Source organism: Quercus robur, chromosome 7, assembly GCF_932294415.1.
Source record: "Quercus robur chromosome 7, dhQueRobu3.1, whole genome shotgun sequence".
Lineage (NCBI taxonomy): Eukaryota > Viridiplantae > Streptophyta > Magnoliopsida > Fagales > Fagaceae > Quercus > Quercus robur.
The window spans coordinates 2,764,460-2,787,949 of record NC_065540.1 but is presented as its reverse complement, the minus strand read 5'-3'; the positions used below and the strand labels follow the sequence as shown (position 1 = coordinate 2,787,949).

The 23,490-nt window shown below is 33.4% G+C and overlaps 4 protein-coding genes across 4 annotated transcripts; 3 read left to right on the top strand and 1 right to left on the bottom strand.

Moving 5' to 3' along the window:
* Positions 1-1,338: 1,338 nt before the first annotated feature.
* On the top strand, positions 1,339-3,691 carry LOC126691722 (dirigent protein 17-like). The gene is made up of 2 exons (XM_050386823.1): positions 1,339-1,613; positions 2,742-3,691. Exon 2 carries the CDS (start codon positions 2,765-2,767, stop codon positions 3,266-3,268), a length of 504 nt encoding a protein of 167 aa, XP_050242780.1. The 5' UTR covers positions 1,339-1,613; positions 2,742-2,764; the 3' UTR covers positions 3,269-3,691.
* A 1,375-nt stretch (positions 3,692-5,066) lies between these two features.
* LOC126691721 (pentatricopeptide repeat-containing protein At2g37320) lies at positions 5,067-7,575 on the top strand. Its single transcript, XM_050386822.1, has one exon. The coding sequence runs from the start codon at positions 5,344-5,346 to the stop codon at positions 6,862-6,864; it is 1,521 nt and encodes a 506-aa protein (XP_050242779.1). The 5' UTR covers positions 5,067-5,343; the 3' UTR covers positions 6,865-7,575.
* Positions 7,576-10,243: 2,668 nt separating this feature from the next.
* On the bottom strand, positions 10,244-13,350 carry LOC126691720 (uncharacterized). The gene is made up of 6 exons (XM_050386821.1): positions 13,101-13,350; positions 12,355-12,490; positions 11,955-12,039; positions 11,806-11,853; positions 10,767-10,867; positions 10,244-10,674 (listed from the first exon to the last, which is right to left on the bottom strand). The coding sequence occupies exons 1-6, from the start codon at positions 13,276-13,278 to the stop codon at positions 10,542-10,544; spliced, it is 681 nt and encodes a 226-aa protein (XP_050242778.1). The 5' UTR covers positions 13,279-13,350; the 3' UTR covers positions 10,244-10,541.
* Positions 13,351-18,623: 5,273 nt separating this feature from the next.
* Positions 18,624-23,420, top strand: LOC126691718 (succinate dehydrogenase subunit 7A, mitochondrial-like; the record flags this gene model as incomplete). Its single annotated transcript, XM_050386820.1, has 4 exons — positions 18,624-18,710; positions 18,792-18,860; positions 19,147-19,249; positions 22,851-23,420. Coding segments are annotated over 4 exons (378 nt in total), but the record flags the coding sequence as incomplete, so codon positions are not given.
* Between the last annotated feature and the right edge of the window lie 70 nt (positions 23,421-23,490).

The following is a 23,490-nucleotide window of genomic DNA, read 5'->3' as shown; positions in this document are numbered from 1 at the left end:
AAGACTTCTATGTCATCTACAAATAAAAATAAGTCGTTTGACACATCAAGATTTTTTTCTTGTGGCTATGTCTTCTAACAAATCTTTAGCTTTAATTATTTGATTTGCAATTGGCATGTAGTTGATTAATATTTAAGTAATAAAGAGCCTTCTAATAAATGTTACCATAAAATTTTTGAAGGTTGATTCATTGATTTCTTTTGCTTAATTGAACAAACTAATTAAGTTTTGTGCCGAATAATTGTTCCATCAACATATACTAATTCAAATAGTCATTTCGTCTTTAGAGATATCTTTAGTTTTTCATAAGAAAATGAAAGATTTAACTCTTAAAGTTATGTTATAGAAATAATTTTGTTGACATGTTATTTTTAAAATAATACTTGATGTGGGACAAAGCAGGTTAAGGAATTGCAAGACACAAATGAGGATATAGGTGAAGCATAAAAGGTTTCGTCTCACCCCATCTCATTGTCATCCCAAAATAAAATGGAAAGAAGAAATAGTGGATGTTATTTTTCAACTAGGTCATAGGAATTCATCCTCCCCCGAAAATAGGGAGTGTAAAAGTGAAGAGAAAAATTCGCAGTAGAAAAAGAATGTTTAAAAATATGATTTTACCTCTCTTTGATTATATTCTTTAATATTTTTGCATCCTTTTCTTAAATTGTTTTTAAAACTGCTGTTGACCCATAAGACAAATTTTTGTATGAAAAAAAAAAAAAACTAATAGTTTTATTGGGATGATTTCAAATGAATTTGTAACAACAATTAAATAATTGAGCTGTTCGTTTAGATTGAGGGGGAGAGAGGGAGGATTAAATAGAATAGAGTAAATTTACTACAAAATTAGTTTATTTTTAGCCAATTCTATTCTACTCCCCTCCACTATTCCTTCTTCCTCCCTCCATCCAAACAGGCTATAAATAATACATATTTAATAAAAAATTAATAACTAAAATTTAATATTCCAAATAAATAATAAATAAAAAATATGTGAAACATATATATCAATATAATTTTTTTTTCAATATAAAATATTAATCATTATTAAATAAATTTCCTCTTCTTCTATCCTTCTATATTAAAATTCAAACAAATTTTTTTTTTTTTGATATTCATTATTATCTTTTTACTTTTTCTATTTTCTCTATAAAATATATACAATTAAAAAAAAAAAAATCTCTTTATTTTTTTCTCCCACTTTCCTCTTACTTATATATGGTTCCTACCAAATGAAGCTTTAAAACAAACATAAAATTGAATTTTGTATTATTAAATTATAAATATCATACTTGAGTTTTATTTTTTAAATGAATGTTAATGCTATTAGATTTTTACTAGCATTTTTGGAAAATTACAACAACGTATTATCAAAACCCAGAAACTTTAAAAACTCTTCCGCTTCAGAATTGTTGCCCTTTCCATTTCAGCATCTTAACAATATCCACCTGAAAACAAATTAGGGTTTTGTTGCTTTCTACTTCTAGACTCAAAATAAAGCTTTCTAGGGTTTCTGGGTTTTCTAGAAAAGGAAAAAAAGGGCAAAGCTTTCTAGGGTTTCAAAGTCGCCGGAGACGGTTGAGAATCAGAATAGCCGGAACTTCGACACGGTACTCACACCTAAGCACCTTATAGAGAATGCTTTTTTAGTTTTTTCTACAATTTATTGTATTATTGGTTTTTTTGTTTGTTTGTTTGTTTGTTTGTTTGTTTCTTTCATTTTGGAAATGTGAAAAATGTATTCTATGTTATTTGTTTTTGATGGGTTTTTTGATAATTGTATAAACTTGAGTGTAGAGAATTTTAGGATTAGGAGAGTGGAAAAACAAACATTATGGTAAAAGATTTAGGTACGATGTTGTACTTTTGTTAGTATAAGATTGTACATAGAATGAGTAATTTGGTTGCTTATTATGAGGAAAAAAAATTAAAACATGTTTAGATTAATAGAATGCCGTGTGATTAAGTAGTCAGTTTAAGGATTTGATATCTGTTTATTTATCACCATTGTGGTTTTGTGGGAATTTTTTGTGTAAGTTTGAGTACAATGTTTACCCGATATCTTAAGTCTTGTTCTTCTGTTCAAACTTGAATTAGCTGGAGATTGTAGACTATGTTTGTGACAAATGAAGTCAATTTGCAATTGGGAAATATCTGGTGAACTTTTTAGTGAGTTAGAAATGGGATTAGGCCTCAGTTAAAGGCATCTTGTGGTTTTGACCCGTGTGTTGGTAAAATGAGTACAGGGATGGACAAACTTAACAGCAAATATGTATGTTGCAACTTTTGTCATAAAAATAACTACAATCATGTTTGGTCACTTAGGATTTCATTTGGTTTTTGTAAGATTTGGTAATCAACTTTTCCATAATTACCTGCCACTGTGTGTAGTGAAGGTGCAAGAGGTTTTTTTTGATATAAATGACAGCAGAATGAGCAAGACTTAGTTTTTGAATGTGCTGGAACTGGGGTGAAATAATAATTTGTCTTCACAATTTCTACATTTTATTCTAATGCATGTGAATTGTAATTTAGTTATAGATTTGCTTGGGACTGTGTTTATGCCTTCTGCTTTCCTGGTGCACCACACATGCTTTCCAATTGTTCATTCTCGGATGAAATTTGTTAGTATTTAACTGTTATGATTTTTCACATTCTAGGCAATCTGATCTATGTACTTACAAAAAGACCTGATAATCATATTTTATTCTTACATACTGTTTCTCTCTTTTCACAAGCTTTGTGAGAAAGAGTGCTTGAAATGGAAAACACAAGCACAGAGCAGGAACCAGAGTCTTCATCAACAGGGATTTTCAAGTTACCAGGAGAACCGGCTATTGTCATTAACGGGGTCCCTAATGTATCTGCAATTGACAGCACTCCTGTTCTCGGTAATACGGTGAATGATGCAGAAAGAAACAGAAATACATCTTTTGGTGATTGGTTAGAAGGAAGGGTAGTTCAGAAGTTGTTTGGGAATCGATACTTTTCTGGTGTGGTTACCGAGTTTGACAGAGAAGCGGGCTGGTACAGGGTGGTGTATGAAGATGGTGACTTTGAAGATCTTGACTGGCATGAGTTGGAAGAGGTGCTTCAGCCTTTAGATATAACAGTTCCACTGAGATCATTAGCACTGAAGACTAACAAGAAAATCCAAAAACTTCTTCATAAATCTGGCAAAAATGTGGCTCAATCTCGGGCTCGCCGGGTAAAACATGTGGGAAGTAGGGGTAAGAAGATTGTGGAGTATCAAGAGGCATCATAGATGAAGTTCAACTGTTCATTGGGCTTAACTCGTGGCACAATTTCAAAGGTTGATGAAGAGAATTCAAAAGACAGATCCACTTGTCAAAACTGGTAATTTGAAATTTGGCCTTGTGAGATGGACGAACATAATGTGACTCATGAGGAGAACACTAAATCTGAGTAGCCAATGTTTCGTGGTGATCTTGGAACTGAGAATCCGATGATTTTCTCATTCGTAGTGTCTTAATTTTGTATGTTTGTGACTTGTCAAATGCAGTACATATGTAGTAGCCATTCATAGTATTTTCTGTGTTTGTAACTTGTCAAATGCGGCACATATGTAGTAGTATCAACAAAACTCTCAGTACTTGTGTGGAACCCGTGTTGAAACTTGAAATCTTGAATGATGAACAAGAAAAAAAAAATTGTTATATTCAGTTAAGAGTACTGCAACTCGTTTTCTTAAGAATTAGTTCCTTAGAAAAATGGACAAAATTGTCATATACTGCTGTGCCCAACTATTTTGTGGGCTTGCTATTGAATTCATCAAGTAGATGACAAGGGAACTTTGATTTACATGTGATTGTTTTTGTGGTTCCAGCAGTTGTCTTAGTAGAAGCCCACACCTTGGCTAATTTAGCCTCCAACTGCTATAGTAGTACCATAAGAGTTACTTGTGGTTTGTAGACTTTGTATACTGCTTGTCTTTCTTCAATGGTATAAAAAAGTTTTGCCATGAAATATAATACCGAACAGTTCCATTTGGTAGAAAATTTCTCTTTTAATAATTATTTTAAAGAATACAGCATTTTTTTGGTAAAAGAATACAGCATTTTAAAACTATTCTTTTTGAATACTTTTTGAAAGTGTGACTTCAAATCAATATTTCAGGTTGAGTTCTTAACTGCCAACATACTCACTAGTGATGCTGCTCGATGATACCTTGGCTCAATAATACCACGCTTGTAGAGACTTCCAAATCCCTTAAAGATGATGATTTTTGTATCGGATTTTGGTGTCGTTGTTTAATTTGTTAGAATCATTGTCGTCCCATGTGGTCTTGATATCGTGGGTTCAAGTTCAACCCATTATTTGTCTTCAAATGAAACTCTGGTTATTTAGGATTAGACTCCACGCTTAGATCATGGATTCAATTCACGATTTCATATGTTGACAGTCTTGCTTGTTATTGCTTGTCACCTCAGCATAAAATCATGACTTGAAGATGAAATTGTCATTTCAAAAAGTATTATATTTTGACAAATGGCTTTATAAATGCTATATTTTCAGAAAATCGCTCTTACAAATTTCAATTCTTTTGCCAATTGCCTCCAAGAGGAGGTGTGTGGTTTTGATTTAGGTATGTCCCTTCTGTTGAGATTCGTGATTGGAAGTTTTCTAAGAATAATAATTTAACCAAAAAAGAAAATATTTTCCAATTCGGATCCAAATACTTTATAATATAAATGACTGACTATAATTTAGGAAAAGAAAGGAAAGAGAAAAGTGTGTGACTAGAGAATAAAAGGCAGGAAACATCTAGAATTGATATGATAAAAACACCAAGAAGGCTCCACAGATTTTGTAGCTCACTCATGCACTTAGGGGAGTAACAAAGTAATTTCAAGAAAAACAAAAATGTGTAGTCAGGAGAATAAAAGGCATGTACATCTAGAATTGATGACAAAAAAAGGAAAATGGCCTCATAGATTTTTAGCTCATCTATGAACTTAGGAGTAACAAAATAATTTCAGCCCTATAAATAGATGTCGTTTAAGTCATTCTTAAGTCGTTTTGTCAAAAACAAGCACCTCAATTCTCATTTTTTATATAGAGTTTATAAATTTGATCACACTCAAGTAGAGTAAACAAAAGAATTCTCTAGGAAAAAAAGAGAGAGATTCTGTTGATACCTAAAAAAATACACACACCACCCTTCATGCATACCATAGAATAGCTTATAGCCATATATAAAAAAAACTACATACACAAACTAAAAAGGAGACGACTTCCTAAAATGGCTCACCTCAAACTTGAAAAGCATGAATAGAAAGGTCAAGAAAAGCAATACATCTTGATGAGCTTTGGTTGGGAATGAATGGAATTGTTCGACAAAGCTGTTCCAGGAAGAAACTTTCTCATAGTTTTCAAACACTATCACAGCCTAAACCTTTTACTTCACACAAATGGAAACACACACCACAAAACAAGAGGCGGCTAGACAAAGCACTGAGAGTTCTCGACCTTATCACACCCAAACCCAGTACTGTCACCTCAACTCGACAAACCCACCTTCGTCTCGTTCAAAACATATTACCCACTGAGGATTTTGCTGCTACAAATGCAAAGTTCGGAATCACAGACGTGTTTGATGAAATGCTTGAATCGTATTCTAGGAAGAGTTTTGTTGACGCGAGTGTTTTGTCACATGCTGTGAGTTCGTGCGGGTCTATGCGTAATCTGCGTGGCGGTATTCAGTATCATTGCTCTGCAATAAGAACTGGCTTTGTTGAGAATGTTTACGTGGGGAGCTCTTTGATCAGTCTGTATGGCAAATGTGCGGAGTTAGAAAATGCTTATAGGATGTTTGAAGAAATGCCTGTGAGAAATGTGGTGTCGTGGACAGCTATTATTGCTGCATTTGCACAAGAGTGGCAGGTTGATGTGTGTTTGGACCTTTTCCATCAGATGAGGAATTCGACGTGGAAACCGAATGAATTTACTTTCACAAGTCTTCTGAGTGCTTGTACTGGTAGTGGAGCTCTTGGGCATGGGAGAAGTGCTCATTGCCAAACAATTCAAATGGGTTTCGATTCATACATCCACACTGCTAATGCTCTCGTCTCAATGTATTGCAAATGTGGGGCTGTTGAAGATGCGCTTTACATTTTTGAAAAGATTGATGGTAAAGATATTGTATCGTGGAACTCAATGATTGCGGGGTATGCCCAGCATGGGCTTGCACTGCAGGCAATTGATCTTTATGAAGAAATGAAGAAGCAAAGCATTGAACCTGATGCCATTACTTTCCTTGGTGTCCTCTCTTCATGTCGTCATGCAGGTCTTATTAAAGAAGGATGGTTCTACTTCAATTCAATGGTTGAACTGCGTGTGCAGCCGGATCTAGATCACTATTCGTGTGTCGTTGATCTTCTTGGCCGGGCTGGGCTATTGGATGAAGCTAAAGATTTTATTGAAAAAATGCCTATCTATCCTAATGCTGTTATATGGGGCTCCCTGCTATCTTCTTCTAGGCTTCACGGGAGTGTTTGGATTGGCATCCACGCTGCAGAGAACAGGCTGTTGCTGGAACCAAGTTGCTCTGCTACCCTTGTGCAATTGGCAAATTTGTATGCCAGCGTGGGGTACTGGGATCGGGCAGCTGGAGTGCGGAAATTGATGAAAGATAGAGGGCTAAAAACAAAACCAGGGTATAGTTGGGTTGAAATAAAAGATAACGTGTGCCAATTTAGGGCAGAAGACAGGTCAAACCCTAGAATGGCTGAAATTGTTTTTGTGTTGGACATTTTGGTAGACCATATGAAAACTTTAGGTTATGAGGCTGAAATGCATGAAGAAGTTGACAATGCTTTATTTTCGATAGGGATAAGTTAAGAAATGGCACCATGATGTGGTCGTCTACATCAGTCAAAGTCCAGCTTCATAGGTATTTAGTACCTGCCTTTAAGCAGTGTGATGTTGCATTCATTGAATGGACTTTCAACAACAGAGTGCAAATGACACGAAACGCTGGAGTTACAGACCTGTCTGGTGCACTGCATTGAGATGGAACCACTTACACGATGAATTTATGTTCCAGAGATGTGTTCTAATTTGTTTATTTCCTCTAGAGATAGAGTTTTGACAGTCCTCAATCTCATGGGAACCATTTTGGAGAAAGTTGGTCATCATACTAGCAAGGGTCTGGAAGCAAGATTACCGAGGTGCCTGCCTTCTACTGCCTTATGAGTGATGATATAATGCCTAGAGACAGAGTACATTGCTGCCGTAGAATCAGTGGAGTACTAGACAAAAGAGAGGTCCCTTGGTTTAGTTAACAGTTGCAGCAAGGAAAGCCCAAGATCTGGGGGCACAACTGAATCTTAGGGCATTCTAATGGTGATTGCATGGGAATAGAATTTAGTATAAGAAGCTGAATTGGAATGAGAACTGCTCTTCATCTATGTGGTGATAACAATGAGATAGAATCCCAAAATAGTATTCCACTCTACATAATAAGATGGTGGAATGAAATCATATTTAACTCAAATTTTCCAAAATAGCTTTATTTATATATAGAGTGATATGATCTTTATTATGTATAAATTGAAAATTCTTAAATTAATATTACTTCCTTTGCTCAAAATTATTTTCTCTATGAAAGTCAAAAGGGAAAAAGATTGATAGTGTCTTTTTATGAACATTAAAGTCAAAATTCAATCTTATAAAACAAGTTTGGATTTATATATTTATTTATGCAAATTACATTATCCAACTTTCTTCAACTACTCAAAACTCAAAAGTCGCCAATTGACCAAAGCCCTTTCACCCATTCCTCCTTATCATCAAGAGATTAATGAAAACGTGATCCTGTGGTTGATTGGGGAATGAGATTTATTGGCACCTGACTTCCACATAAATTCCTACCTCTGGACATTTTGCTTGAAAAATGAAAAGAAGTCAAAGTAGGAAAGAACTAAAGATAATATGGTGGGAGCAATGAAAGAAGTTGCAAACATGCTTGGTTTTCAATTAAATGATGCATTAAGCAATCCTAACAAGGCAGTCAATGGAGCAGTAGCATTTGAATGTAGGTTAAGAATCAATGCGAGCTGTTGAAACTTGAAGGTATTTGGCCTACCACTAAGGAGCATCACTAGGAAACAAAATTGATTGCTTGTTAACATGAATTGATATTTTTTTTTTCAACATGCCATATTAGAGGAATATTTCCTGAAGGGACTTATTAACAGACACTTTTTAGGTCAATAGCCTTATAATTTAATCGGCATCATCTAATGTTTCTAATGGATATATTTAAGGTTTAAATCTCTCATCTCCAACCATCAAATTATTTTGGAGGGGGGGGGGGGGGGGAATAAGACTTTTGAGTAGTTGATAAAAGTTGGATAATCTTTTTTTTTTTTTTTTTACATGATAGAAATTATACTCTAGCCTAATCTAATAAGTAAATATATGTATGAAACTCCTTCTTGGAAACTTAAACCCCGGCCTTTATTCCCCACACCCCATAAACACTTATACTTGTGGAGTAACCATCGCGCCAAGGGTGCGCGGTATTAATCTAAATCTTATAGATGATGATCACTCTATACTCATACTTGTGAAGTGACCATCGCGTCAAGGGTGCGCAGTAGTATCCTAAATCTTATAGATGATTGTGATGCTTTCTAGCCTTCTATATATTTGGAAATTTTAAACTTACATCAATTATATGGGTTGTAAGATTAACTTTTATATATATATATATATATACACACACATACATATTAATTCCAAACTTATTTCATATGACATCATGCTATTCAAATAGTCGAATTAAGACTTTATCGTTTATAGAACTTGTTATCATCTTTTTTTTCTTTTTAAAAATATATGAAGTTATTAATTTTAACAAAAGACAAGTAGATTAATATAAAATTGTTTCAATTTATACAGAAACAGCTGTTAAGCTAAACCCATAGAAATTGTAAATGTAATTTTATTGATAAAGGTATTTTAGGAAATTTGACTTCACATGATTTTATTCCACCATCTTATCTTTTTTTTATTTTTTTTGAGAAGCATTTCCACCATCTTATCAAATAGTGCCAAATTGTAGATTTATGGTTCTTCTCCTGTATTGTTACCAAACATATATGGGAATAATGATTCCATTACAAATGATATTTATGATAATACTTAAATTGCACAAGGCATGACATGGACAGCTTATTATTAGGATTGTGCAAAATTTTCTGAATTCTTAGAAAGAGATTCTAATGGGATCATTCAAAATCCCAGTTGCATCAACCTAATTAAACGATGGGAATCAATTGGAGTCTGTTTGGTTGAATGAGTGGAAAATTAGGAGGATGAAAAATTAGTAGGAAGATGGAAAAGTGGGAGGATAGAAAATATTTGGCTTTCCCTCATGTGTGTTTAGTTGGAGGGGTGAAAAAATGAGAGGGTGGAAAACTTTTTTGTTTGGTTGGAAAGAAAAAGGAGACGATAAAAACTGTAATTTATATAAATTAACTATTATATCATTTTTATATAATAGTGGGAAAGTGAGAGGGGTAGGTGAGTATAATAAAGTAAAGGTATTTGTTTAAATTACATCATCAGCATCTTTTCCTCTCTATTTTTCTCCCAAATTGGGAGGATAAAAAAGTGAGAGCCCGGAGGGATTATTTTTCCTCCTATTTTCTGTCTCTCTTGTTTTCTCTCCTGAACCAAACGGTAAAAAATGTCATTTTCCACCCTATTTTCCTCTCCCTATTTTCCATCCTCCCTATTTTCACCCCAACCAAACATACCCTTAGGCTCAACATCAAAATTCTGTCACCTCCATTATCACCAATCATATAGAAAAATTCATTCCCAGTAGCTACAGGAGCAATTAGATCAAAAATTAACTTAAAAAGCTCGATTATGAAGCATCCACCATTGAAGATTATCCAATCATTGAAAACTGTAACGTCTAAATGGCTTCATGTCGACCAAGTAATATTCAATCATTGCAGATTATCAAAATGGAATTTGAAAATAAAAAATACATACATATTGATTTCAGATGCTTCGCTTCAATGAGTTCAGAAGTCCGTTTCAACTGACAAACAAAGAGAGCACGTAGGAAGAAGGAACAGTTTTGCTTATCTCCTTAATAGCTTTTCAAGGCTCATTTCTTACCCTCAAATATTAGTTTAGGACAAAAATGAAATGCCCTCACTTGATAAAACTAACAAAATTGTGAACAAGAAAACAAAAAAGGTTGCCTACACTTACCAATTTGCATTTAGCGATTGACTTCTTTAAATTGTACAAAAACAAGAGTCTTTCATTTCTCTAATCAACGAAAACATAAATAAGACTGTAAGAGATAACATGCTTCCAGAACATTTAAATTGATTTCAAAATGCCCAAGAAAAATGCCTCTCATAAAATAGGAAATTTCCTATCTATGTTAAGGCACAAAATCAAAGCAAGTGCAATTAGAATAACAATTCCTACCCTTGCTTTAAACCACCGACCAATACCACCAGATATAGGAGACAAAAGGGACCAAACTATTACTGGAGGACACGCACAGAGATTTGATTATTAAGACAGATGCCTCTGTTCTTTTTGATGAATGCATTCATTGCTTCATTCTTTGAAGGAAAGTTTACTGTTGCCATTCTAATGGCATCAGGGAATGCACCTCTGCAATGGTACAGAAAAGGATTCAGTTTGAGAAAATTATCAGAACAAATGTATACAATATTTAACATTTTTAAAAACTAATTGACATAAACCTCATAAACATCTCAATTGAGGATGCTTCATATACACAACCGGTCAGGAAGCGTTCCACATCTTCTGGAAGAGCATTTCGAGGGAGCCCTTGCAGTAAAACCTGACAGAAATAGGCAAGGGAAAATTACATCATTAGATGTACAGTAAGAAAACAAATATTCATGTAAATACTAGAAAGAGTCACAATGCTTCAGCCAACAGTCTCCAAGTTCAAAAAGATCTACCATAAAACGCAGATAACATATGTACTGCAAAGAGTTTTGGATATTGTTGCAACAATTAAGGTTCCGCAAATTTGTGGCATATTTTTAACACAAAAAACCCAATATGCAAAGTCAAAACATCTTTGCAGAGAATGCCTCAATCTCAGACATAAGCAGCTATACCAACTAACAATGTTGACACGGCAGCAGGGATAATCATGAAATTGTGCAGATAAGATAAAATAAATAAAATAGTCCATAAGCTCTTCAGCATGGATATATATGCCATATGTATGAACAATTTATGAAATAATTTGTGAAATAGTTAAGAGAATCTGCATAACTAATAAAATAGTTCTTCAAGAGAGTAGTAGTTTTGACATGGTAATCCAAGATTCAAGTTCATGGGGACTTTGTTAATAATTGGAATATACTCAATTAGAGACAGAAAGAGGCGTAGCATGGTGATAACATCATTGTGCTCTCAAGTTACAAAGGGATTAGGTGCGTACAACTTCATCACATAACCCAGTCAAACTATTCATCTAAAACATGGCTCAGTATCAGAACCCACACTTTAGATATCATGAATCAATGTACCATTTCTTGATCCACTCTCAAAATGTCAATCAACATTCTACAAATTAGGAGAACGTTTAGCCCCTATGTGGATGAAGTAGCATCCTAGGTTCTAACAACCTAAATTTCTTAAGTTCTACAACAAGTGAATTCTGTTGCATAAAACAAGATAGAGCTTTGGGACAACTGCTACATCAACTAAAGATTAAAACACACACACACACACACACACACATAATCGAGAACTTTGACTTACAGTTTTTCCATTATAGGGCATAAGAAGGTCCCACTGCGAACGATCGCCCTGACATCCAAGAAAACAAACATAATCATCCCTAGACATATTTGCATAATAACACAACCTAATCAATTATATCTTAGCAAATGTGTTTATAGTGACATTACCCTCTCCAATTTGTACAATCGACCCTTCCTTCCAATCATCCTAAAAGCTTGATCATAGGCATTACGAAAAGGAAATTGCACCATCCTGATAATAGCAATAGATCCCATTTGAAAAAGAAAAAAGAAAAACTTCCAGGTATCAAAACAATACTATGTAAAATCCACGAAGTGCAAACAAAGAAAAAAAAGGTCAAAGAATAGAAGCAGCAAATGCACAATGTGTTGCTTGCAAACAGAAAGCATAAATCAGAATTCTCTATCGGCTTCTAGAGAGAAATAATACAAACACATTTCTTATTTAATCAATAAAATGTAACAGAAAACAGACAATATGCATGATTGAATACTGAATTACATGCATAAAATTCTAAAAAGCAAAGTGAAATCAAGGGAAGATTACACTCCAATTGGCATAAAGCTCCAGTTGTAGTTAACTTTCACATCATCCATGGTCAAATTGCACCCTTTAAGCATGTTGATAATGTCTGTCTTCAGTGTATGCTTTGTAATTCCAAATATCTTCCCATAGACCGGACCTGATATCATTCAAGAGAGAGAGTACAAAATATATGCCCATTTCAGTGATATGTTTTGTGCATTTAAAGGTTATTTTTTAAAATTATCAGTACTTTAAATTATGCTCATTTCCTACATTTTCTCAGCAACCATACATAGCCAAAAATATATGCCTTGTAATTCCAAGTAACCTCCCATAGACCAGACCCGATATCATTCAAGAGAGAGAGTACAAACTATATGCCTATTTCAATGATATATTTTGTGTACTTAAAAGGCTTTTTGATTATTATTTTAAATTATGTTCATTTCATACATTTTCTCAGCAACCAAACAGAGCCAAAAATATTTATACTTAAAACCCAAAACCCATTTGCCCATTTCAGTGAAACGCTATGTGTATCATTTTTATAATAATTATTATTATTTTCTTTATAACATTTCCAACAGTTTCTCAGCAACCAAACAGAATCAAAAGGACAACATAACCTAAAACCTCTCTCCTAAACCCTACTTTTCGATAACCCCAAAAAGACCCAGACTGGATAACAAATAAAACCAAAGCCTAAGCCTATGATTATCACTGAAAATTACGAAAATGGCGAAATCAAAGCTCGAAATTTCCCGAACCTGTGTCTGTGGCGTTTTGAAGAAATGGATCAATCGGTGAATTCTGAGGCGGCTGCTCCGCCTCGGTCGAGAACCTTCTCGGCGATTCGCGAAGAAGCCACGAGGCAGGGATGCCATGGCTCGCCTTAGCCGAAAAGTTGGATCTCAATGCGGTTCCGAGATAACCCAGCTTTGACATTTTTCTCAGCTAAGCGTTGGGGACTCACTGTGACTAAAATAACTCACTATACTAATCTACTGTTAGAGCTAGCTTCCTCCAATGTTTATCTATATATCGATATAGGCTCCTTAACTTTTGGAAAATTGTACTTTGCCACAGTATTGGAACAATAATTCCATAACTAATTTTTCGTGCCACGGTAAGGGTAGAAGCATAATTTCAATAATAGATTCATATTAGAACTAGCAATTGGTTGCTGGCGTTAGGAGTTTTTTGTGAAAATATCGTGGACTTAACATTACTCATTTTTTTTTTTTAGTCTTTTGACTAAATTATAAATTATATTCTCTAACTTAATTCAAAATTCAATTCAATTATGTAATTTTTGATATATTTATTTCAGTTTTATAACTTTCATTCGTCTTGAATGTAATTTCTTTCATAAGTTTTGTTAAGGGCAGTTGTACATTATCTTTAAGGGTTCAAATGAAACCCCTAACTTGAAAAAAAACTATATATATATATATATATATAAATTATTAGTTTAATTTACACTTAAAAGTATTTTTGACTCTCTAATCATATATCAGCCTAATCCAAAACCAAAAAATAATACAAATCACAGATCACTCTTACTTTCTCTCTCTAATCTGATCTCTAATCTCATTCTTATGAATCTAATCTCATCTTTCCTCTGAGTATCTCGGTATCTTTGACTCTACAAGTAAAAAGAGAATGTTTATAAGTTGTGGTGCCTCTCTCTTTATTATAAATTTATAGTATATGTGTATTTGTTTGAATGTGTGTGTATATAGTATAAATATAACATAATTTTTTATAATTTAATTTAAGAAATACAAAAGGTTCATTGCATGTGCGTGTATTGTTATCATGTTATAAAGTTAATGTATTATTTATGTTAAAGCATTTGATTTTAAAAAAAAAAAAAATTATGAGAAGTATTTGATTAGTTAAGTATGAATGAATATGAGTGTGTAGGTCAATAATTAATAAAGTACAAATGGGTTGAGTATTATCATTTAGTTTAAAATATTTTTATAAAAACAAGAACAAAGACAATTGCATAAATTAAAAATATTATACAAACTTAACAAAATAAAATGGTCACATTTACTCACATTAACAATTGATAATGAAAACTTATAACGAACTATTATATAAATATTTCAAAATATGAAAATTCGTAGAAGGAAATTGTAAAATTTCATATATTTAGATTTTTTTTTCTAATTTTTTATTTGGTTGATAACTTGATATATTTAACTTCTCTTTTTATTACCTTCTATTTAATTGAAGTTTCTTAATGCCCCTGAAAAAAAAAATCTGGAGCTGAATAAATAAAAAATAGTGTATAATTTATAATTTAGGTTTTTTTAATTTTTATTGGTGCGTACAATCAAACAGTACAACTCCGCTTGATTAAGTTTATGGCCCGCATAAGGCCCTGCTAGGTTGTTTAGCCCATATCTACAAAATAAAAAACCTGGCCTGGTTTAACTGGGCCCTTTCAATCTCTCTCCCCGCTAGGTAGTTTTTCATTGGCCCAAACCAGATCCATCCCGGTTAGGCGGTTTCATGTTTCAACATTTTTTTTTCTACCTTTAAAATATATATATTTAGTAGTTCTACAAGTAATACAAAAATTTTGCTACATTGATCTTATTAACAACCATGTCACCAATCAGAAATAAGTAATTCAAATACTTAGTTATGAGGTGGTTGAGATTTATTCATCATATTCATTATCATATCAGTTTGTAAGTTTCATATAGTAAAACTTATAATACCTTTAGCAATTTTCCTTTTTTCTTTTTTTTGTTGGGGTTGTAAGGGTTGCTGGGTTAGATCATTCTTTTCTATTATCTACTTTTCTACTAATTTTTTTTTTTTTTACTTTCTATTTATGCTTCTCCATCACCCAAAATATATACCCACACATAATTTTGGTGCTCCATGGAAAAAATTATCTTATTGGGCCACTATATCTAGCTGCTTCTTTAAATACATTCTCTCACATGTTGTGAGTAGTTGCATGAAGTGCTCTCTCACACACACTTTTTTTTCTTCTTAATAAAAAGAAAGCTCATAGGTGTGGTCACTACTCCTAACTCACTTAAACTCTACTCATAAATGTCGTGGGATCACCCATGCAACAATGGAGCTTCCTATTACTAGAATTCACAATCTCAAACTCACAAAGTGATGGGTCATAAGTGCTTCCTATCAATAAACCACCCCGTGAGTGGTGGACACTCCCTCACTCATCAAACAACTTAATTAGGAGGGATTTCTGCTAGCTAAAGCCTTCCTTTGTTAGTCTATTCCTTTTATATAGTATTTTTTTAAGTAACACACGTATATGCAATGGATTGTGATTGTTGCATGCATGCGTATTGGTTTTTCTTTTCACCTTTCCTAAAATGGTACTGGATCATAAAATTTGACGCACATTGTTTCTTGATTTAAGTTTTACACTAGCTAATGAAGCTTGTAATTTGTAAAAAAAAAAAAAAGGCAGAAGTGGTTTTTTAGTCCAACAAAATCATCTACCTTAGGAACTGGAATCAACACCTTCGATTTAGTTAGCATTTCTTTACAGTAAGGTTTCAAATCATCCATATATTTAATACTTAAAAATTTTGGGTATTTTTTTTGTATTCCATTTAAGCAATTAAAACTTAAATTAGAAATCTACTACTGCTCTCTCCCTCTGATCTAGCTATTTCACTCGGTTTCAAATATAATCCAGATGCAACCTTGAGCAGTAACGGGGCGGAGCTACAGCATGGCCCCCCAAAATTTTAAAAAATTATTTTATATTATGTATAAGTATTAAAAAATTTAAATATTTAGCTAAAAAATAGAAGTTGGCCCTCCCAAATGTTTGAGTTAGTTCAATGATGCTCTTAAAAATCAATAGAAATTTTCAATTGATCTAGTAGTTATAGAGATAAGGTAGTTTTTGTTTTCTCTAATTCATTTTTTTTTACATGTTTAATATCAAACTAGACAATTTTTGTATAGTATTGGAGTTTAAAAGATGATAAATTCCCCTAAAAAATTATCTTGCGAATATACAAATGTGAAGGTTATTAATTTTATATACAATATATTTATAAATTATGACCTACTCTAGTATCAAAATATTAATGTTTATATTTATGTATGTGCGTTTATGCCTGAGTGTGATGGTTTATCTTGACTCGAAACTAATATATTAGTAACAAAATTTAGCCCCTCCAAACAAAAAGTCCTAGCTCCGCCCCTAAGCAGTTGAGCTTTAGGGCACATGTTCCTGGATACGGTGAGTCACAAATCACAACCCACAAGCACAACACAAATCTGGAGTAGGACCATGAATATATAATCATAAGCTTTACTGGGGCATTATTTTGTAATCTTGAGGATTAGTAGTTGTCCTATTATCGATTGATAAGTTTTCTTCTTTATCATTTTTTGATGAATAGTTGTTTTCTTTATCATTTTGCACTTGTGCACATGCAAGAGGCCTCAAGTGGAAATATATCGATTTTTATATCTATGCAGACAATAAGTATCGTAGACAGAGCTTTCCTCGTCATGTTATTGTAAATGCAAGGGTCATATCATGTGCCCTTACGTCCTTTACTCTTGAGATGAAAGAACCAGCCCAATGATCTGAAAAAACAGGAGAACTGAATTGTTTGACGCCAAAAAATAACTAGAACTAATTTTGGCTCAGTCCTCATAAACTTTAGCTTTTGATACAGAGCTTTCCTCGTCATTTAATTGTAAATGCAACAGTCATATCATGTGCCCTTACGTCACACCTCTTTCTCTTGTTACAAGTTCTGGCTATGAGCACAGATCAAGCTCATTTTTGAACATCGCATATGGAATCAAATGAAGAACAAGCCTGGGAAGCTCTGACCTCTTGCAATTATGGAGGACAAGTTCACATCTTAAGCATTCATATCATTACATACTTATCCATTTGGGAATAACTTATTCAGTTTTTTGTTGAAAACATTTTGTTGAAAATGTGCTAGAAGTATATTTGTATTTTAAAAAAATGAGAAAAAAAAAAAAGTTGAACTTATAAGCTCCAGCCAAATAAATAGCTCGTGAACAAAACAGAATCCCTAACATATTTCAACACCATATACCTCAATTATGGTAATCCCTACAAAATAACACTACCAACTTTTGTTCTTCTTTCGTGATTCCAAAATCTCTTCCAAAGGCGGTTGGCTTGGACAAGAATAGATTATAAGTTTCTATCACATATTTATAACTAATAATTATATTGAGCAGCAGAAATATATTAGTCATTAATGTGGTTAGTTTTGAAAGCAAGTCTCATGAGCTTCCTGTAAAAATTTTGTGGGCTAGAAGTTTGATTATGAAAATGTGCATAAAGAGAAGTTAAAAAAAAAAAATTAAAAAGCAAAGAGAATTGTTCATGGTGCAACTAAATCCAAATGATAAGGTTTTCTGTTAATGAAAAATTTAAAGTTTTATAAATAAACAAATTTCTTGTCACAAAAATTAAAATTTCATACTCATAAACCTAGAAAATCGTAGCAACTCAGAAAATTCATACCCATAAACATGCAACCCACCAAGCAAAGAGAAACCCATATTGTTGAACCCATCCCCACCACTATGAAGTGACAATACAAAATTAGCCATCCTACCACCTGTCAACCCCAACCAGAAAATCAATTAGCCACCGTCACAAAATCCAACCATCAATGGATCTCAACGAAGCCTCCAAAACCCCTCAAAAGAGAACCATCTCTGACATGACTCGAAACAAATCTGCACTAATCCTTACTCGACAACCAACTTGCCACCACCAAAAAATCCAAGTGAGCCCAAGCTCACCTAGACCTTGGTATTGCGGCATTTTATAAAGTGCCAGTATATAGCGATGTTTCTAGAGCACTAGTATATAGCGTGTACACATCTATAAATAAATATACATAGATACTATAGTAAACTTGTAAATTTATACAAATATACACTTATTAATGTAAAGAAATACTATATTCTCAACACTTTCACAATAAATCATAAGTCACAAGTTATTATAAGTTATTTTGGGTGGAAGAAATAGTAATTTTAGTAATATGTTTAAATCAGAACCAATAACAACTTATCATTTTTTATTTTTTTGCCAAAATATTTTGTAGGTAACACTTATTTATTTTTGGCAAATTTACATATTTTTCGGCTAAATGGATTAGAGAAAGTGACGTGAGATACCATAACCAGGACACATGTCTAATTAGGAGAATGCCACCTAGCAGTTAGTCGTGAAAGACTAAGAAAGTACAGGGGCACCAAAGTAAAACAAAAATTTCTTCAGCATTTTCATTTTCAATCTCTCTCTCTCTCTCTCTCTGAGCTTTGAAGCTTCAGCGCAAAAATGGCGTTCTCACTCCCACGTACTACGCACTTACTCTCTTCTCGATTCCCTTTCGTCGTCGTTTAGAACCTCTAATTTCTCTCTCTCTCTCTCTCTCTAGAACACAGTGGACGCGCTTTCTCACACTCGTCGCGCTTACCACATCGAACTCGGGGCTCGCGAGAAAGCCGTAAGTCTCCCTCTCTTTTCTCTATTTCTCTATCACTGTATCTCTATTGTTTGATATCTTTTAGGGTTTATAAACATGCATATCAAATTCATCTAGATTTGGTCAAGTTAGTAGCTGAAACACTGAATCAAACACCTAAAGAATCCTAAATTTGATGTATTTCTGAATTTTAAATTTAAGTATACTTGTCTTTGTGAATGAATTGGGTCATTTTATATGGAACCCAGTAATGGGTTTTCCAATTTTTTGTGTGTTGTGTTGGTACTAAGTTGCTTAAACTTTGCAGCTCTTGGCAGAGGACCCGGCTCTGAAGTGCTTCAAATCCCATAAGAAGAGTGTGAATGCAGTTAAAAGAATGGGAGATGTTCTCACTCTTGTTGTCGTTGCAGGTAAGCCATTCAAAATTTTAAGTATTTTTGAAGAGTATATGGTAGACATGAAGAGTAATTCAAAATGGACATATTGGAACAAAAGTAATTTGTTCAAGTATCTAAAAAGCTTTCATGTTTTAAGAATTGAACTCAAATCGTGAAATGAATTACAAGGGTTTTTGAAATTATCCATAACCATTTTATATTTTGACAAATCATTATATGTTATTTGCAAGTTATTTATAATTGGTGCACTGAATTATATCATAGTGATTTATTTCCACTGTATATGTCATTTGTTCTTTTTTAAGGTTTTTTTATTTATTTATTTTTTATTTTTTATTTTATAAAAAATGTGCAAATGCCAATGGCCTGCTCCTAACATAATAGGGTAGAGGGTGAAGTGATCTAGATAAACCATATGCATGTGCAATTCACCCATAAAAATAAAAATAAAAAGTTCAAATTATCTTAGTCCTAGGAAGCATGGACATGTTATTTGGGATGCCGTAATAGTTTCCCATATGCTGCATCATATTATAATTTTTTTAAAATTGCTTGTGTCTGTGCATCCTAGTCTTAAGTCTATTTTAGTTGCCTAAAATTTTCTAATTTGTCAAACACTAGAAGCATAAAGTGGTAGTGGGGGGAGGTGACATTTTCTCCTAAGAACTCCAAATATTTGAAGGATGTAGGAAGTGTACCAGCTGTTTCTAGCTTCTCTATGATATGATTGTTTCTATTCAATAATTGTTATGTCCATGGTACGAGAAGGAACTGAACATCCCCTTTCTCCTCCTCTGTATATTCCCTTATATTGATTGCCAATATGCCCAAGTAATCTGGTAAGATCCAAGTTTGAACTTATTTTTGCATTTGCAATCCTATTCTTTTTCTGTAAGAGCTTACTACATTTGTATAATTACATAGGCAGTCGCACATTACAAGTTATATAAGCTCTGTAGCAAGAAACAGAAAATAGCATTCTCTAGGTAGCACCCTCTAGCATGCTAGATTCCTGCACCTAAGCTAAAAATTTCTGATATTTTGGCCAATTCCAAATTTAATCCAGTATGAAGTACAAGAGTTAATTACCAATGTGCTTTAACTCAAATGGTATCTCCTGCTCTTATAAGAGCAAGGGGGAGGGGGAGGTCTTGGGTTCTAGACCCATTTGGTGCGTGTCAATTAGCAGTTAAAAAAAAAAAAAAAAAAAAAGGAACAAGAGTTCTAGTATGCAATTGATAAAACCTAAATCTGAGACATTGTATTATGAGAATTGTTTTTGTTCAGAAAGTCTAGGGACATCTTTCTACGACTTTTTTCACAACTGTTGATATGGCCTATTATGATTGGTGGATAATAAAAGTGGTACCGGTGGTATACCCAATTGAAAGTGATATTGCTTTAATCACAGCCGGCCATTTGTACTTTACAAAAATTATTACTCTTATTTGTTTGACTTTAAACCTTTTGCTAATGAGTTGATGGTTTCATGGTTGTTACTTGTTTGCATTTTTGCCATGATGTGTGTACATGTGATGTTTAGAACCTTTAGATCTGACAAACTTTTTTGGCATGCTTCCTGAAGAATGGATTAAACTGCTAATAAACCCATATGATTCAACTTTTGTAAACTTGATTTATTATCTTGGGTGGGGAAGCTTGAGAGTTTTTTGGATTATATTTATCTTATTGAACAGTAGAATTAGAGCAAGCAGCTTGAATTTAAATTCAAGACAATAGGAAATGTTCTATACCTTTCATATCAAATTTTCAGCAGAAAATTTTATGTTATGGTCTGAGTGACCTTCACTCAAGAAAAAAAAAGGGCCTGAATGACCTTACAAATTATTGTGTGAAGTGGCCAATCTTAAGTGAGAAGGCCCTGTTGACTTGCATCATTTTAAAGAAAAACAAAAAATGGTAAAATAAACTTTTAACATCTTTTGCATTGGGGAATTTGCTTCTATCACAATTTCATTTGGTGACTAGACTGATAGATTTAAGCATCTTTTGGATTGGGGAATTTGCTTCTATAACAATGTCCAGTGTTGCATTTCTTAAATTATTCCAGCCTCCGCCTTTTTCTTAACTCTTATACTCCTTTTTTTTGGGGGGCGTACCAACAGGTATCATCCCCGTAGAACAATGTTCTTTTTCAGAACTTTTAACCAATCCATACGACCCTGAGAGTGGCTTTTGCTAAAACTCAAGCAGTTTTTTCTTTGAAGCATGCCCTAATTGATGGAATGGAATGAAAGAGACTTTTTTAAGAGTTCCCCAGTTTGAGAATTTAGTAGAAAGAAACATACCAATTTTATCACCCCTTTTATAAAGTCCCAAACACACTAAAGAAAATTCAGTATGTTCCGTGCCATTCTTTTAAGATCTACTATCCTTTCTATTTCACTCCATTGTTTCAAAGACTCCCAAACAGTGACATCGACAATATAAAATTACAATAGATCAAATAGTGATATAATTTTTAAAGTGTAGAACAATAGAACCTAATTTATCAAAGCATTATTTTACCTTCACTTTACATTAGAATAACAATAATCTTAACCTTTGCAAGTAAAGATGGATTAACTTAAAATTTAATAAATATTACAAATTTTCACATCAAATAAAGAATAAAATAAATTTATTTACTCAAATAGGACCTTTTGATAATAAGTTTAGGGGTAGAAAGGAAGGAGTTTGGGGGGGGGGGGGGGGGGTGGGGGGGAGAGTGGTGTTTGATGGCAACCAGTTTACCAAAAGATACTCCTAGAGAGAGAGCAAAAAAGAATAGATGAGCTTATTCCATTTTTTAGTTAGATATTGACCACAAGAAAGAAAAAAGTAGGAGGTGATAATTGATTTTTAAGTTGCTATATATAAAAGTATGATATTGTGACCATCATTATGGGACACTAGGGGGCCTAAAACATTTCCCTTAATGGTCTATATGGTGGACCTAACCTTGAAAGAGTTTACTAGAATGAAAATATTAAGATGGATGAGTAAAAATACAATGTTAAGATTCGAAATGAAGAAATTCGCCTAACTATAGGAGTATCTTATTGATGAAAAGATGGGTAAGAGTTGCTTGAGACAATTTGATCACATGTAGAGGAGATCGATTAATCCACCAATGAGGAATATGAGTTGGTTCAAGTTGAGTGAACGGAGAAAGGGAAAGGAACATCTACAATAACTTTAAAAAAGGACATCAATTAAGGAGATGACCAACTTTGATTATTGTTTGTTGAGGATCCCCAACAATTCCAATGTGTTGTTGTTGTGGTACAATAAGTCTTATATCAATTATAATGAGTGAATTTCTAGAGTTCTTGATAAGACAAATCGTCAGAGATTATTTCTTGTAGTAAGGGTGAATAAAATAACATTGTTAGTGGCTTGTTCATCTCTTCGCAATGAATTAAACTCATTGCGGTAGGCTATAGAGCTGAAGGGATTTCCTTTTATTATTATTAATAATATTATTATTATTAAGTTGAGTGGATTTTGCAGGATTATAAAGTTTTTTTTTGAAACCAGATTTTGATATTCTTATGTTTGGAAGAAAAAGTAATATTAAAGCTGAAGAATTTCTTGTTTGGGTATCTGCCAGTGATGAAGCCCATGGTGTCTTTGAAGCATTTCATAGGCTTCTTGCCTTCCTTGTCTCGTATCTTGGTGTCCACTTTCAAGTTTTGGGTGTCTCTCCACTTGAAACACATTTTACTTTAGTCTTGCTTTTCATCATGGCTACAGTCGTCTTTAGCATTGCATATGTGGAGATAAAACTGCAACCTCAAGACACTGACCTTCCAATATTCAGGTCCATTTGTCTGGTTTCTGGAATTATTGCCATTGAGCTACTTGTTGCCATAATCATTTCTCCCTTTTGGCTATTCATGGTTAATTTTTGTCCAATCTTTCTCGTGGGGGTACTGAGTCATTCATACCGACATATTTCTGAGTGTCTTTACAACACAGTTCATAAGATTTATGAATTAGGTTGTAAGACATATGACTGGCTCCTACAGAAATTCCAATATGCAGCTTCTCAAGCATTTTCTTTAAGGGAACAAGAAGGCAACGGTATACAAAGGGAAGAGATTGTTTAAGTGACCTGTTATTGTTAATTAGACCTGAAGTAGGTAAAAATTTTCAATAATGCAATTTTCTGTTTGTGGAAGTTTGAGCTTTTTTACATTTAATTTAGCATTTTTTTTAAAAAAAACTTTACTAAACATCTTACATCCAAC